This window comes from Zonotrichia albicollis, chromosome 1 (genome assembly GCF_047830755.1).
Source record: "Zonotrichia albicollis isolate bZonAlb1 chromosome 1, bZonAlb1.hap1, whole genome shotgun sequence".
NCBI lineage: Eukaryota > Metazoa > Chordata > Aves > Passeriformes > Passerellidae > Zonotrichia > Zonotrichia albicollis.
In genome coordinates, this window is record NC_133819.1 from 83,150,761 (window position 1) to 83,167,567 (window position 16,807).

At 36.7% G+C, this 16,807-nt stretch overlaps 1 protein-coding gene across 7 annotated transcripts in view; it reads left to right on the top strand.

Annotated features, from left to right (window-relative positions):
• The window catches only part of SEMA5A (semaphorin 5A), a 323,210-nt gene that overhangs the window by 252,402 nt on the left and 54,001 nt on the right, over nucleotides 1-16,807 (top strand). For all 7 annotated transcript variants that reach the window (XM_005484272.4, XM_005484273.4, XM_026791761.2 and 4 more), the window contains one exon: nucleotides 2,996-3,143. In XM_005484272.4, the coding sequence (XP_005484329.2) occupies nucleotides 2,996-3,143 (148 nt within the window). The remainder of the gene's footprint in view (nucleotides 1-2,995; nucleotides 3,144-16,807) is intronic.

Genomic DNA, 16,807 nt, shown 5'->3' on the forward strand with positions numbered 1-16,807 from the left:
GTTAGGGGAGAGGGCAGTGCTTTCACAGATTCAAGTTTCTTGCACTGCATGTTTTGTTGAATTACTGTAAAACGCTAGCCCTGTGGGTCCTGAGAACAAAATTAAGAGGGGAAGAAAGAGCAAAAGGGAAAAAGGGTTGCTGAGTGACTTGAAATGCAGCCAAGAACAGATATAATGAAACTTGGCTCAAAGCCCCATGCTGTAGCACAGTTCTCAAAGATCAATTGCAAGGATGTCTCTAGCTGTGAAAACATACCTGATGTTTTCAGAGGCTGGCTGGTTGAAATAAAAATAAGATGCTACTTATATGCTGTGTTGGTTTTTGGTTTGTTCTCTTTTTTATTTTTTTTTTGTCTTCCTGAAAAAAAAAAAGGAAAAATTGACAGTGTTGACTATTAAAAAAAAAAGCAAACAAAAACCAAAACTGTTTTCTAAATTGAAGTAGTTTGCATAGAGATTTTAGGGCATCTTTTCAGCTGCATTTTTAATTAGTGTTGGATAACAGAATTGCCAGCCCTTTGAAGTGCTTTCTGTGAAGGGTCACTGCTATTAGGTTTCTTTTCTGTCTCCTGCTGAAGTGAGAGAGTGGGAGGTGAGCCACATAGGCACTAAAAGAGCCACTGCATAGTGACATGACTGTCCTCGAAGTGAGATCTGTCATACCTAACTTCAGGGGTTCACGAGAGTGAATGTTTATGTGTGAGTCAGGCATCTGAACTTCCACTGTGGTCTGTAGGAATTTAGCCAATACAGGCTATGGAGAACAGTAATTTGTGTCCTTCTGCTCTACATTCCTTAACTTCTTCAAATCAATCATTCTAGTCTCCCTAGTTTGTATTGACAAGATTTCCATTGCCTTTAATGGCTGCTTAGATGTCTGTCTCCCATGCAGCATTTATAGTCCAAGAAAATCAATCTGTACATTGAGGGGTGTATTTAAATGACCTTTGCTTTAGGGTGACATAAATAATATTTTTTACTGGGCTGTTTCTTTCCATAAGCTGCTGTTGCTCAAGTTAGATGACTACTTCATTTTTAGATAGCTAATCTGTAGCTGCCTTTATTTTAAGGCAAGACAAGTTCCTTAATTTTACTCCTTCATGCCTGAATATAGGTAATTTTCAACTTCATGGCAGATTTGCTTCAGCCTCAGTGTATCTCCCAAATTAACTTAACACATCTTCATTAAGAACTGAAATTATGGAAAGTTTGCACTAATTTGACTACATAAATGCTGATGTTATATCTATATTTTATTGACCATACATTCTCAACAAATTATCTAGAAGAAACTATCACACACATTCACATTAATGACTGCATGTGACAAAGAAAGTTTGCAGTTGGCATTCTAGGGGAAGAATATTCAGGCACAGAACATTCTTATGTATCTTTAATATAATATGAACTGTAATGTGTTTACCTAAATCATGCACTGAAGAATTCTGACACCAGATTCATAAATATTGAGGGTTTGGGCATTTTTTCCTCTGTTTCCAGAGTAAAGGCCAATACAAGCTGTGAAACTCTACAGAAGCAGAAAACTAAATGTCACTCCCCTATTAACCTCACTCCCAGTCTTTAAGATTTTGATGGAATTGCCCAGACCTAGGGACAAAGTTTGAATTTTAGGCTCTAGCATATGCAATAAATCTACTTTTGTATGTTACTTACACCACCAAGATTATTTTTTTGCCCTCCACAGAGTTCCAAATGTTCAAATTCCTTATAATGAAGGATAATGAAGAATTAGAGCTTGCAGATATTGGGACTTTCTGAATACAAGCAAAAAACCTGTTGTGGTTATTCTTGTTGAAAATGACAACTGTTCATACTGTCATTTCTCTTTTTGTAGAAAATTAATAACTGGAGTATTAAAGTCAGTTTTGACTGTAGAAGTGTGCCAAGAGATGAAAATTTGTTAGAAGGGCAATAAGACATTGGATTTTGGATAAATGGTGTAAAAACTGAGGAAATACTATATAAGATTGATTTGTTCATTCAGGACAGTCAGTATTGTAACAAGAGCTACCCAGATGCATCCATAAAATATCAGGGAATTTCTTTAGAGCTGTCTGTTTCCTAACTATGCTGTGTGTTTGCTTTACCTAAGTAAGACTTTGGTCTCTTAGAGAGCCCTGGTCACACTGGCTGCTGGCCCAAATCCTTTGGACCTGTGTAGAGCTTCCTTAAAAAGCAGCACATGCTATGGCTAGAATTATTGGATGGCACACTCAAAAAATCAGGAATCTAAGGCTTCTACCAAAATTGAAAAAACTCAGCTGAACCTGGGATCTTCCCACATTCCTTAGGAATGTATTGCTACAAAAATGACAACTCAATAGTGCTTCCCTCAAGAACCTACTAGGTCTCTGGATCAGTTTGCAGCCCACAGGAAAATCTTTCAAAGATTATAATAGCTAAAAACACCCTTTAAAAGATAAAGTAGTAACATTATCAACAAGTGCAGTTCTTTATGCCTAGAATCAATGTTGTAGCTCTTATATTGTCCATAGAAGCAGAAATGCTATGAAAAGCAAGTGTAGCTATCTGAAGATGAGAGAGATTGATCCTAATCAGTTCTTAGCTGGAGACTGATAAAAGACTGCCTGCATAAATGTTTGCCTTCCGTTTGGTTGATTGCCATGGAGGCATAGCTACAACTGGTTTTAATAAAGTAGTTTGCAATCTTGCTTACGTGACCACAGTACAATAGCGTGGCTGCATTGCATGGAACGTTTAAAGTCACTGAATAAAGCAAACAAATGCTTCACCCACACAATGGCAACCCAAAAAAAACCCACTCAAATATTTAGACACACTGTGCAGTGTTGCAACTGTTAGTGAGGTGCTTAATGAGTAGGGAGAAGCCCTTTGTATAAAAATATTTCCCTGTACAAATATCTATCTAAATTATGCAAATGAGGGATGTTTTGGGAGAGGTCTTGTGTTGATAATTAATAGATTCTTTGCCTCCTTATTTCTCTTCTCACAGGTACTGCAATGAGCATTTGTTGTGCCCCCCTCATGTGTTTTGGACAGGCTGGGGGCCGTGGGAGCGCTGCACGGCTCAGTGTGGAGGAGGGATCCAGGCCCGGCGCAGGACTTGTGAAAATGGCCCTGACTGTCCTGGCTGCAGCGTGGTGAGCAATTTTCAGCTTTCTCTTCATCAAATATCTATGGCCATGTGCCACAGATGTCTCTATGTCATAGAACCATAAAACCATTTAAGTTTGGAAGGACCTCTAAGGTTATCAGGTCCAACCATTAACCCAGCTCTGGCAACTCCTCCATTGAGCCATGTTCCCCAGTGCCTCATCTATGTGTGTTTTAAATGCCTGCGGGGATGGTGACTCTTACACTACTCTGGCCCCTGTGTTCCAGTGCCTGATAACCCTTTCAGTGCAGAAATTTTTCCTAATATCCAATCTAAACCTCCTGTGGCAAAACTTGAAGCTATTTCCGCCTGTCCCAACACTAATGCTCTATAAATGCCCATAAAGCATCTGTGTATGTCTATAAGCTCTACCCCTAACATGAGTAGTCACCAGACTGTTTTTGTCTCTGTGTTTCTTGTGTGTGCTGAAATCCACACAATTTATCAATCAGAAATATATATAATTCAACTTTTCCACAGTATCATGTAGAATTTAAGCTTCTTGAGGCGAGGTTGGTGCAGATGTAGATGTGCTGTTGCAGGTTTAGAGTGGATTTTTTTTTTTATTTTTATCATCAGAGAGCATAGGAACCCTAGCTATGAGCCCAGGACTCTAGTGTACTGTGTTCTGTACAGCAGAGAAAAAGCTAAGTTTCATGTCTAAATACATAAGGAGCCAATCAGTGGATGCATGGAAGCAGCAGGAAAGTGCTGAGGTGATACTGATTAACAGTGATCTCAGCACAGCAGCAGCCTAGCAGCTGGCAGGCTTTGAATTTACAGTGGGATGATTTGAATGAGTAGAAGTGCTTTATTGGTACCCAGTATAATAAGAGAAACATGTGGGAAAACATGTAGGGGATTTTTCTTATATCTGAATAGAGGTAGGTAGGCAAAGAGGAATTTTGTTTTCTTTTTACTATGAAACCACTTTTTACATGTCTTAATTTCAGAGAGGCCTAATTATGAGGTTTGTCATAATCTGTGGTCTGTTTGTTAGACTGGCAGTAGTTCAATGCTAAAGAAAGGATAATTTATTACCTTTTTCTAATTTGATGGTTTTGTGCATTTTCCCAGGATTTGTTCTCTTTTAAAAATTTATTCTGATAATAGAATTGCATTTTGAGTAGATTAAAAACATCCAAGAGACTTGTTCTTTTATTTCAGTTAAACTTTAGGAATTAACTCAATAAATTAGAATTCTATCAAGTTTTCCAAAATATTTGTCTCTTCTCATGGTACACCAAAAAAGAAGACATATGGTCTAGATCTAGTGTTAAACCTTCCTGGCTCTCACTGAAAAGAGCACAATATGATGGTTTTCTCCCTCACTTGTTCCTATTTATCCTATAATAATGTTTGTGAAATATAGCAGCATTTTATTTTGCAGAGGATCTGCCCATGGTTTTAAATCAAAAGTATGTGGCTCTAATTTGCTTGGAAAGCTCTATGAGGAAAGTAGGAAAACCTTTTGTGTAAAAATTTCTTATTATAACCAATTTCAGATTAATGGTACCGGAGTTTGTAATTTATTAACTGTCTTAGCACATACTCTGCTGCACCACGGAATAGTTAACAGTTCAGCTGTGGAAATGTTCTGGAGATTTTTTATTAATTAGAAAAGTATTGCATTGATGGTTTCAAGCTTTGGAGTACATAGTTGTCTTGCTAAAACTTGCCACCAATGGAAACCTAAAACCTATCCAGTGTAGAAATCCTCGATAAACTCTGGTGTTCTTGCAAGACAAAGTATATGTGTATAAATTAGGCTGTGGTATAAAGTCTGTGTTCTGTTTAAGTTTCACTGAATTTGAACCTTTGAGTTCCTTGTCTTCATTCAGACATTCCTGTCTTTGCAGCCATAGCAGGGCGTCACTAAGTGAAGCTGGAGAAAAAATACTTTATTTCTCTCAGAGTTTGTTTCATTAATCGAAGAAAGTGAAATCAGATATATTTATATGCCTTCTTTTAATTGTTGAAGGTTTAAATATTTATATTAATAAAGTGTTATGAATGAGGAGCGCAAATATGAAACTTGTTGGATGTTATTCTGCTTCAACCAAATTTTTAGTATTATTGTAGTAGGTAAGTATTTTTCTAAGCAGTTAGAATTATGAATTTTTATTATTGTGAATAAAGGAGAAGTTAATGTGACTTCTTACTACTGTTTTCCATTCTTTACTGGCTATAGTGATACGCAGCTTAAGTTTTGCAAGATATTTAGTGAATTTAGTTTCTTTCAAAAAACTTTTATCCTGAATATCTCTGAGTACTTGAGAATCTAAAACAATCTTGGGAAGTGTTGTAGTGAAAGTGGTAGTAATCCATACTATCTACTGTTTGTTTTGTCTGCAGTAAAAGATGTTATGAGGCAAACATTTACCATTTGAATTAAAGGCATAGTTAGGAGTAGACTCAGGAACTTAAAGTGCTTGGTTCTCTTAACCATTAAATGATGGCTTTAAACTATAAAGAGACCCTCCAGGTTTCTGGTTTACCTTCTTCAGTGAGGATGAACTCTGTGAAACTTTCACAACATTTGAGCAGCATGAGTTGCAGCTGAATAGTTCAGTGTCTGAGGCCTGTGGAGAGGAGAAGAAAAAAGGGTCGAGGATTGGAGAACTTATTATTTGAGAAGAGATAGTAACTAGGTTAGGCTTCATTTCTTCTTGAAATGGAAAGAAATTTTTCATGCATAAGAGGTGTAGGATGGATGAAATGCTGTCTTGGGACCCCTTTCAACTCTGCTAGTTCTTTGTTTATAGAACTTCATTTTTAGGGAATTGTGGGAAAAAAACAACAACAGCAGCTGTTTTTATAAGACTTAAGAAAGAGATTCTTACAGTATGCTTGCCTGCAGTATCACGGGGCCAGATTTAATTTTTTAGGAGAACCTGCCTCTTCTGTTTTCCCATCTGCAACCTGGCTGTAAGACTGCAGTATAGCCAATCCTAGTCTATTTTCCTGTCCTTCTTTTGCAGCTTTTAACATATTAATGGCTATTGTCTGTGTCCACCTAATGATTGATACCACACGATTTTTAATGAACAGTGTTTCTTCCTTTTAGTTTGATTGTATTTCTCCTAGGCTGCAATATCACAGCAGGCAGCTATAGCCTGTGCTTGTCTTTTTGAATGTTTCTCATCAGTTGGTTCCTTGACTTTATCTGCTTTATAGCAGATAACAGCCAAGCTGCTTGAATATTTTTTATCAGAATTCAGTAGAGTTCCCTACTGTTATTTCCAAATTATTTTATAAAATAATAATGATAAATCTTTTGATGCATATAAATATTCCACAGAGAGCAAACCGTGATGGTATCTTAAAGATGCATCTGTAGCTTAAATGCACTCAATACATGAAAATGGATGGCCAGAGACTTAGGACTGAAGGCATTTTCACTGAATATAGAAAACCATAAATCAATATGATACAGGAGAATTAGACCACAGAGACTCATAAAGGTCAAAAAGATGAAGTTTGAAATCAAAACCTGGAGTCATAAGGACCTGTCAAAGTCTTTAAGTTAATCAAAGCTACTGAAGAGTGCTTAAAATTGCCTAAAAAGCGATAGAACCATCACAACCAAATTTAAGAGCTGCTAAAATCTAGTAATAGAAAGCTTAAGCAGATCACAAAACAGGTATTAATCTCATGTATACTGGTGATACAGGCACCAGAGAAGGAACTGTGGAATTTTCTGGACTGTGCTAATGTGACTCAGAGGACAAACATCTTCATATTTTACAGCATACACAGATAAGCTATATGTTTCCTTCAGAAAATGCTTCTTTTCCCTTGAGAAGCATAATCTCACTTGAATTTGTCTCAGGCCAGTAATAAAAGAATAACTTTCTTAAAAGAATTATTAATAGAATGAGGAATCTAGTTTGAGGCTGAAGTTGAGTGACATGCTTTGTGTGTATACTTGTCTGGGTTCTTGTTTCAGTCATACTAACATACACATAAATCTTAGTTTTTGTACTGAGTGACTGGTAAATGGTATATACTTTCCACATACCAGAACAAAGCATGCTGTGTTTTCCTGCTAAATAAAAACAAAAACAAAAAAAAGGGAGGAATTTTTTCTGTTTCTTAGAAAATAATAGTTATTTTGGGGGTTGTTTTGTCTTGTGGTTTCATTGGGTTTTGTTGGCCTTTTTTTCTTTAATTATTAGTATTATTGTTTCAATGTTCTGGAATTGTAAACTTTTTTCAGAAAGTGTATTTGTATTCTAGCACTTTTATAATGAAAGAGGATGAAAAAAAGAAAAAAAGTCAGAATTTTTTTGTTTCATCAATTTTTTAAAGAGAATTTGAAGATGGAAGGTTTTCAGAAGTATTTTGTCCATTGGAGAGAACAGTCTGCCTTTTTTTATTTACCATCTCACAAAATAAGTTTGAAATTTATAGTCCAGAAAAGTGACCATAAAATAAATTATATGTTTTTACTAGTTCTTTTTTACGTTTCCATTTAACTTAAGAAAAATCATCTATATCATAACCAGAAAACAATCTCACAAGCATGATGTATAAGAAATTGTGCTATTTATATGATGTTTGCCTACTTTATGCTCATTCCCTTTTTCAATCCTTTTTTCTTCTGTAATGCAAACTTTCTTGGGTACTGACTGTCTTTATGTTTTAAAAGTTTAACAAAGTAGAACCTCTCTTTTTTTGATGCTGCACATTCTACTGCAAATTTAAGCTATAATAAGTTAGTTAAAGAGGGTAAAACCAAAAAACCCAAAATCATAAGAAATAGTTTTCGAAAATACTTAAACATCTTGATCAATGGTACAAATCTGCTTACCTTGGTCAGTACAGTGAGTACCAGCTTGGCATTCATGGTCAAGGCGAATGTGAAATATGAACTGGTTGAACTGATGTGCATATATATCCAAATGTGAGCTGTTTAAGGTGGTATTTGAGCATACAGCAATCATTTTTCTATTTCATTTATTTAATTTTGAAAAAGAGGTTAAATTGTAAGGTGTTTGCTTTCTTGCTAAGAGTAGTGTGAAGCATCCCTTTTTTGAGAAATGTAATTTTTAAAGGAACTTTAAGCAGTGAAATATATTTTTAGCTGCTAGGAAACTGTCGCTACTCTACTTCAAACTATCCAGTTCAACCTGTGACAACTGACACTGACTGCAGTCCTGTTCTGAAATTCCTGTAGCAAGCTCTTTCAGGGACTTCCAGGTCATGTAAAATAACTCCTTTCATGGATCAATCCCATCTGATTTGTGATCACTTTCAAATCTAATTATAAGGGTTTGCCAAAGTGAACACATTCAAGAACTTTGCATTGGGCATATGTGTATCTGTCATACAGAAGATGAATGTTTGATTCAGAAGTCCAAATCTTATTTAAAAAACTTAGGAAATAAATGTTAGTGTAACAGGGTCAAGTGACAGCCACGTGCCTCCATCCAGTTAGGGAGCTGTACTGACCAGAGACAGAAGAGCAGATTTCCTTCAGCCAGAATTTGCCCCATAGTTTCCTGAAACACCAGGCACACTGAAGTGGTGTGTGCCATTTGTTGCAGCTTTCAGCAGTTCTTGTGCTGTAGATGTAGTTTTCATTATTGCTATTTAGATGTGATGCTGTCCCCCCAGCTCTGTGAGGCCCTGTGTTTGAGTTTTCCTTGTTACTGCCTCTGATAACCACAGAAAAAGTACCTGAAACCCTCTTCAGTGTGCTGCTGGGCTCAAGGACTCACTGTTAAGAGATGTGAACTTTGACTGGGTTGGTTTTGGATGCAAATGAAAAAGGAGAAAAATAGGAAGAAAGAATCTTGGATAGCAAAGTTTTGTGCTACACTAGTTTTAAATTGAATTAATGAGCAAAACTGAAACGTGAGGATATTTCCTAAGGACTTGTGCTTCATGGAGCCTAAATTTTTTCATTGCTGTGGACCTAGAACATTCAGTTATCTCTGGAAAGTAATCCATAATTGTCACTGAAGACTAAAAACCAGAACAAAAAAGTAGATGGCCTACTTCTAGCTTAGTTTTATCAAGTAAGAGAGCTTATAGGATGATGTTGTGGTCTGCCAGGTGCTCTTACTCTTCTGCGCATAAGTAAGGCACCCACTCCCCCATTACAAGTATGTTTGATGGGAAAGTGGTATCAGATGATAACAAGGAATTGGGACAAGTTGCATGAAAAACAGGGGCCCAGTAGAGGGAAAGAAACCTGAACTGGTTTCTGCACTGAGAGACAAATTTGCAGCTGAGTCCATTGCTTGGTCCAAGTGGTGTCAGGTGCTGTACACTCATTGGTGTCAATGGGTGTGCATATCATCACACGTGTTGTTTGGGACTAGACACACATCTCTTAATTTTTGGCAGTTGGATTTCTAAATCCTACAGGCAGGAGTATGGGAAGGGGAAATGTGGGTGGATTAAATGTATCAACTTAAAAGACTTGAAATATAAACTTATAGGAAATCAGGCTTCATTATTTCCAGTGCTTGTGGATCTAGGGTTTTTTTGTACGGGTTTTGTAGCTTTATTTGGTACATAAGTAATTTTTCTATGAAACCAGAATTGACGTAAACAGGGAGAGCTGTTAAAAAAAAAAAAAGGTCTGTCCTGGAGTATCCTTGACTTCTTGGAACAACTAAAATTATATTTAATATAGGCGTTTTGTTTCTAAAAAGAAGAAAATAAAGATAGTAAGCCTCTAATCCAAATTTATGGAAAACAAAATACCAATGGAGGTTAAGACAGGCTGCTTCACCTGATCATTGATTTTCAAATTGCTGAACAACTTCAGCGTAAAACATAATTCTAATGTAAATGGAAAGTGTAGTACAGTCTCTTAGGATATTACTAATGTAGACGACTTCATATCTTTCTGACATTGTTCTTCAAGAAGATAAAAGGGCTTTCTGAGAATCAAAATGGAGCAACTTCAAAGTAAATGATATTAAATTCGTGATAGAGTGGTTGAATAGAGTTATTATTAGTCATACTTGTTTATATATCTCTGTTACATCAATGTTAGCTTTATCCATTTTTACCCACTAGACATATTAGTTGTTTGTCCTAGAAGGAGAAACATCAGGTTATTGAAAGGTTACTCTAGATCTCCTAAAGGAATGTGTTTAGTCAGATTTTACTTATAAGTGTTTTTAGTCATTTTGGAGGAAAAATTTGGATTATATTTTCTGGTGACCTGAACTTTTGAAGCATCATCAACACAAAGATTGATTTATATGTCATATAGGAGGCACTAGATGTTTCTGAGTGCTGAAGTAATAGAAATCAAGAGTTTTGTATCATAATTGCAATCATGAGCTCAACAGAAGCTCCTGCTTTCACCTTGAAGCACCTTGAGGAACAAGACAGGAGAATGACCCTGGTGTGTGAATTGTTTATGATTCTAGCTATAAGCCAGAATGTTTGTGCAGTGGTGAAAAAAAATTAGGTTCAGTTATAGCATTTCGTTTCAGCAAGATATTCCCAAGGAAGACAAAATGGTACTCTAGGGATTCATATATAACCTAATCTCAGAAGGGATGATTGTAGCAGTCTGGACTGAAGCTGGATAAAATCACAGTTTTTGTTTCGCGTATTGCAATAATGTGATTTCTCCACCACTGCTGTTATCTTCAAAGCTGAGCTTATTTTGAAGCTGAATTTATCTGACAGCTTTGTGTCAATGACTGAAGTCATGAAAGCTTATTACGGTTTCATCTACAAATTTCAAAGTCTCTTCCATTACAAAGATATGTCTTTTTCAAGTGTGGAGAAATTAATTTTGCTGTAGTCAGTTCAGTAGCAACCTTCATAGTACAACTGTAATCAAAAAGGGAAAAAAGGGTGCATGAAGCATAACATGGAAAATTACCTCAGAAACCTGTTAGAGGAGTTACATAAAATTCTTCTGTAGCCATGCTTACTGATCTTAAAGGATATGGCCCATGGTGGAGGTGGGCTGAGCTCAGGAAAGTGTTCCAAAGGAAGGAAAAGGTCGGGAATCTCATAAATCAGAGTACACAGGGTTCTAGTGTATGAAGGACTAATACATAAATTAATGACAGGTTTAGAGAGGGAACATTGGGGTTCCTGTGTACTCTATACTGTGGTATACTGAATTTTAAGGAAATATGGAGCTAGTGAATGGAATTAATTTCTATCCAGGGCATTGTTAAATAATGTAACTTGTTGCAATAAATTGTTGAGTCTTAAATCTTAAGAACCAATAAAATTCCACACAACTAAAATTGTGGAGAATGTCGGGATAAAGTAGAATTATAATAGACAAATAATTAGATTTTGTTAGCATAGTAAATAAAATTTTAATGGTTTAAATAATTTTCCTGGATATTAACAATCAGATTTAGAGCTGTGCTTTTTGCATTCTGCCTATTTCTGTGCTGCCATTTGACAATAACCAGGGAAGGCATGCCTGATCTAGAATGGCGTTTCCAATGTTCCTCTTTTTAAGGGAGTGTTAGGTCAGTTTGCTACAAATTGTCCCTCTGATTTATTCTGTTCTTTTTAGGTTTGGTCACCTGTACTTAAAATGGCACAGTGCACACACAGTAATTGTGTTTACACATTTTATACCGAAAAGTCTGCTCACAGGTAGACCTTAACACAAAGCAGAGTTTTGTGTCAGTATTCTTCAATTTGACCTCAGTAAATTGAGGGATGGATGAAGCCTGAATAGGTAATATGCACTGTTGCCATTTATAGCTTCACTAATGCAGCAACTCTTGAAGAGTGCTGGAGTGATTTGTTAGCTGAGCTGACTGACAGCAGTCCTTAGCCATCTGAGTGCAATTAAATGGAACTTCATCCAAATTAATTATGTTTATGTGCCAGCTTTTATTTTTACTTAGTCTTAGGACATCATAGTAATTTTTAATTTATTTGGCTGTGGTGGGATTTTAATTTTCATTGAAAATAGTGTCAGGCAACCCTGTTCTTACACAAGTTATAGGAGGTTGAGAAATAATTTTTAAAACTTCTGAACATTTATTGATGGAGTTATTAAAACTTCCTTTTATTTTTCCTTCTTGGTTCATCCCATCCTCCCTTTCACACTAAGTTGTTGACTGAAAATACTTCTGCACTAATACTGCAGCCACCAAATAAAAGGCATTCAGTTATTCAAAGCCTCTGTTCATCTTGAACAAATATGTTCACAAGCCTTAAAAAAGGCAAACACACTTTTTCTTTGTGTTTATTTATAACTTTTTTTGTATCTTCAGGGTGATGTGACTCAGCCTCTTGGAGCATTCTGAAATAATAATATTTAGATCTGAATACTCCAGTAGATGGGATTGTATTCTTCTTGTCTGAGAATGTAAACTCATGCAAAGACTGAGCTCATTGACCAGAATACACAGTGATTTGTCCTTGCAGGTTTGTGCTGGTTTGACCAGAACCAGGAAGGGCAGGATGAAGTCTCACAGTCACCCTATCAAGACCCCTTTTTTAACTTGAAAGCAGAATCATGCTGCATATTTCCTTCGGTTAGAGAAATACAGATGAAAATAAAAATATTAATCCTTCCAAAACAGATTGTTTTTTCTGATTCAACAATACTTGTTATTTCATCTGTAACATCAGAAAGCTGAAGTTATAAAAGCAGACCTTTCAGTTTATGTTATTAAAATCTCCAGCCTTGTTACTTATAACAATTTCTAGCATGAGAGATCAGTGAAACAAGTTACTACCGTGTAAAGATACAGGTGTTCATTTATCTATTGTTTGAAATTTGTGATGGTTCTACATAGACTGGGCCTGGTGCAGAAATAGGTCAGCCCCAAAATGCAGTTTTTTGCTTTTCCCTGTCAGAGAGGGTCCAGATGTAGAAAAGCAGCTGTAGACTATACCTGTATTTTTTCAGCCATCTGGTTCAGAGGAAGGACTGATTCCCTTCAATCTCTTTATAATTTAAATAGATCTCCAGAAGGAAAAGTGGAAAAACTCCCCACCCAAAATAACAGAGCTGACCTATGGTATTGCAGATATTTTGCCAGTTACATGGCTGGACTGCCAGACACCAGGTCAGATACCAGGCTGTTCCTCAGCCAACATCTGTGCAGTGCTCAGAACAACACTCTTCTGGGTTATTGCTCTGTTGCTCAAAAGCAGCCCCGTCTTTAGCATGTGAAGATTATTGCTGAAGGCAGTGAAGATTCCAGAATGCTTTGTAAAAGGCTGTTACATGTTGGTCTTGTGAGGACACTGTATGTGGCTTTGTCAATTTACCGGTCTGGTAATGCCATACTACTGTGGATATACTTATTAGCAAAAATTTTACTTTTTGAAGCTGAGTTTATTCTGTCCCCATCCCCTCAGTATAAATTCTATGAAAAGCATGAGAGTTAGTCAATAGAGCCACATCTCTTGGCATTGCCTAGCTTAACTAAGTATTTTCACAGCCTTGGATGACATTAACAAGCAGAAATCCAGAGAGTATATCCGGCTGTTACTCTACCTAGAAAACTTATAATTCTGCTTTAAGCTGAAATGAAATATGCTCACTATATTTAAAGCATGAGAAGAGATCCATTCAGAAGTTTCTGAAATTTTCAGGCAGTTGTTCACAAAACTAGAAATATACTGTATGTTTTCACATAGAAACGTATAAACCTCCTTGCAAAGGAACTAATCTTCCTATTAAAAATAGTTCATTTATGTATCCTATCCCTTACTGAAAAGCTGATCCAGAATCCCAATGCACTTATTGAAGCATTTGTGTGAGATAACTTGGCAGAATGAATATTTTGTTAAAGAGTTGTAAAGTACTTAGAAAAAGGAGTAATAGCAGTGAGTATTATCTTCTTCTGAAATGTAGGGCTAAAAGGAATATTAGACATATAGTGAAATCTATCATCAGCAATTTTGTATGAAATACAAAATTGATCCATTACACAGAATGCGAGAAAAAAAGCAGCTGGTGGATTATAGGAGTTAATCCATCAAAAATCTTGGTGGGAGTCATATGAATGTAATTTTGAAAAAAAAAGTAAGAAAAAAGTAAGAAATGCAGTGTTGTTTGGTATCTCTAGTTAGGGAAATGTTTTCTCTTCTTTCCTTTGTTTTCAGAATCACTGGTGTTTTATTTGCCAGTTAGTTTTCTAAGTACAACTGAAGAAGTATAATAATACGATATGCCCTATCTGTAAAGCGAAATCTGGCTTTCCATTATAGTCCCAAGAAAACTAACTAACATTGCCATAGGAAGAAAAAAATATGTATGATCAGAATTTCCTGTGTTCTGAGAGGTAGGTAGTGTGAAATGCAGAGAAGAAATGAAAACCTAAATAACAAGAGTGAAAGATTTTACTAAAGTATTTGTCCTTTCTAAAGCTAGAAGAGCTTTGCTTAATATAGTCAGACAAATAGAGAAGAAAATGAACTATTAATCTTTTGCCTTTTGTGAGGTAGGTACCTTTGATTATTTGGGGGAAATTTATTGATGAGTTTAGTTCTTAAAACTGCATTCTTCCTGCAGTCCCAGCCTGATAAAGAGCATGTGCTTTTTTAACTTTATACTCACCCTTTTCCTTTTTCCCTCTGCAGCACACCCCACAGAGAGTTTTTTCTGTTTTATTTTGTTTTTTGAACATAGGTGCCATCTTAGGTACAGTGCTTTCCCTGCTGTTGGATCAGTTTAGCCACACAGGGTTACAGCACAGACCGTGCTGAACACCATTCACTGTGAAACTGACCATTTATTCCTCTCTTCCATTTACCATCTTTTAAGCAGTTAATTATCTGTGAACGCATAATAGATTTTTGTTTAGCTTATGGCTGCAGGTCTCCTAAGAGGGAATAATTCCTTTGAGATACATTGGGAAATGTCTTTCTGCATCCAAAGTAAACTGTATCAGCTTACCACCTGTATCCATAAGTTTGTTGACTCCTTCAGAGGTTCTGATAGGTTTGTAGCTTCCTTTTAAAGAAAAGCAGAGCATATAATTTTGTTCTCCAGCAGATCATATTTCATATTCCACTAATTTCATGCTTTATCATGATTTCCCTGATCCGCCCAGTTCAGATGTCATGCTCATTTTTTTCAGTTCGCCTGAATTTCTTGAATTATCTTTTAAAAGTGATGTCACATTTAGCATCTTCCAGGCTTCAGATAGGAAGATACATTTAGGCAAGAATCTGTGTGTCACTAGTATTAGTTTTCTTATTTCTACTTCTGTAGTTACATTCTTTGGTGACATTTATTTTCTCTTTTTATCCATTTGTGCCATCATGTCTTCAATTAGCACAGTCTGCTGTGGTCTTGCCATTTCTGAATACCCCTTGTATGCTTTCACAGTACACTGGGTAGTTGCTACTTGGTGGCAGTCTTTCTGTCCCTGATGCCCTTGAAGAAGGACTGCATCTTAGCCTTCAGACCTCACACAGTAATTCCTTGAATTTTTTTCTGGCCTCTCTTCTCGGGGCTTTAGCTGGTCAGAGTGACCCCAAGATGCGTCAGAAAGTCTCTTTTCCCAGCCTGGCGGTCAAAGAAGGAGTCAGAGCTCTTCATTACTCCATCTCAAGGTTGTTTATTGTTCCTTATCTATAAAATTCTTTCTCCTGTCCAGCCAAGGTCTGTTCAGCAAGACAGTCAGAGGCGCTCTGCCTGCCCCCAGGGCAGTGTTATGTTTTATACTAAAAACTACGTGTGCAATGTTTACAATTACTTTCCAGTACCCATCACCTATGTTAGACAGTGAGCTTCTACTCTAAACCAATCCGAAAGTGCCAACATCACAGCAGAAGATGGAGACCAAAAAGAAGAAGGAGAAAGGCTGGACATGCCCAGATTCCTCCATCTTGCCTCCTGAACCCCCATTCTAAAAATCAAAAAAAATCTATTTTTCACCCCATGACAAACTAATTTTTATTCTACTTAAAATTTTTTTACTTGTAATTCTTCATATAAAGGTTGGTAGTTGTTTTTCCATGAGTCAAGATCAAAGGCACAGGGCTCTTGGGCTCTGTGCCAAGGTCTCTGAGCCCCCTTCGCAGGGGCTTGAGCCCTCCAGTGCAGCCAGAGGAATATCCTGGGTTCCAACACTCTCTCACCTTGTTTTTACATTTATTATGCTAGATTCATTATAATTTACCTTCATTCTTGGTTTGTGCCCACCTTTACCTTTTTGCAGGTTAGTGATATCTCCCTGCTGTTTCGTTCTGATTTCTTTTTGCACTTCCTCGGATTTCTTGATTGGCAGCAAGCATTTGCTCTCTGCCTCTAATACACTGGCCCTGGTGAGCTTCCCTCCTATCGTGCTCTGCTGGGTCACATCCCTCTGCAGGTCCCTCATTAATGGTTGTACTGAACCCAGCTCTCTTCTTTGTTCATTTGTACTGTAGAGGAGGGGTCAGGGACTGGCCCTCTAATACTTTTCTCTTCAGTAGAGTCACTTCTCAAAGCAGCAGAATTCAGCAAAGAAAATTCATTTTAAGCTTTTCTGGAAAAAAAAAAAAAAAACCAAACCAAAAAACAAAACCAAAACTGTTGGCCAAAATATATGTATTTTTGTAATTTTATTCGTATTTCTTAACCTTAGGCAGTTAAACCAGTAGCCTAGTTTGCTTAGTCAAGGATAAAAGCTGAGTTCCTGCAGGGGACTTTTTGCAGCTACTGAACAGTTATATTACATTGTAAACCCCCAA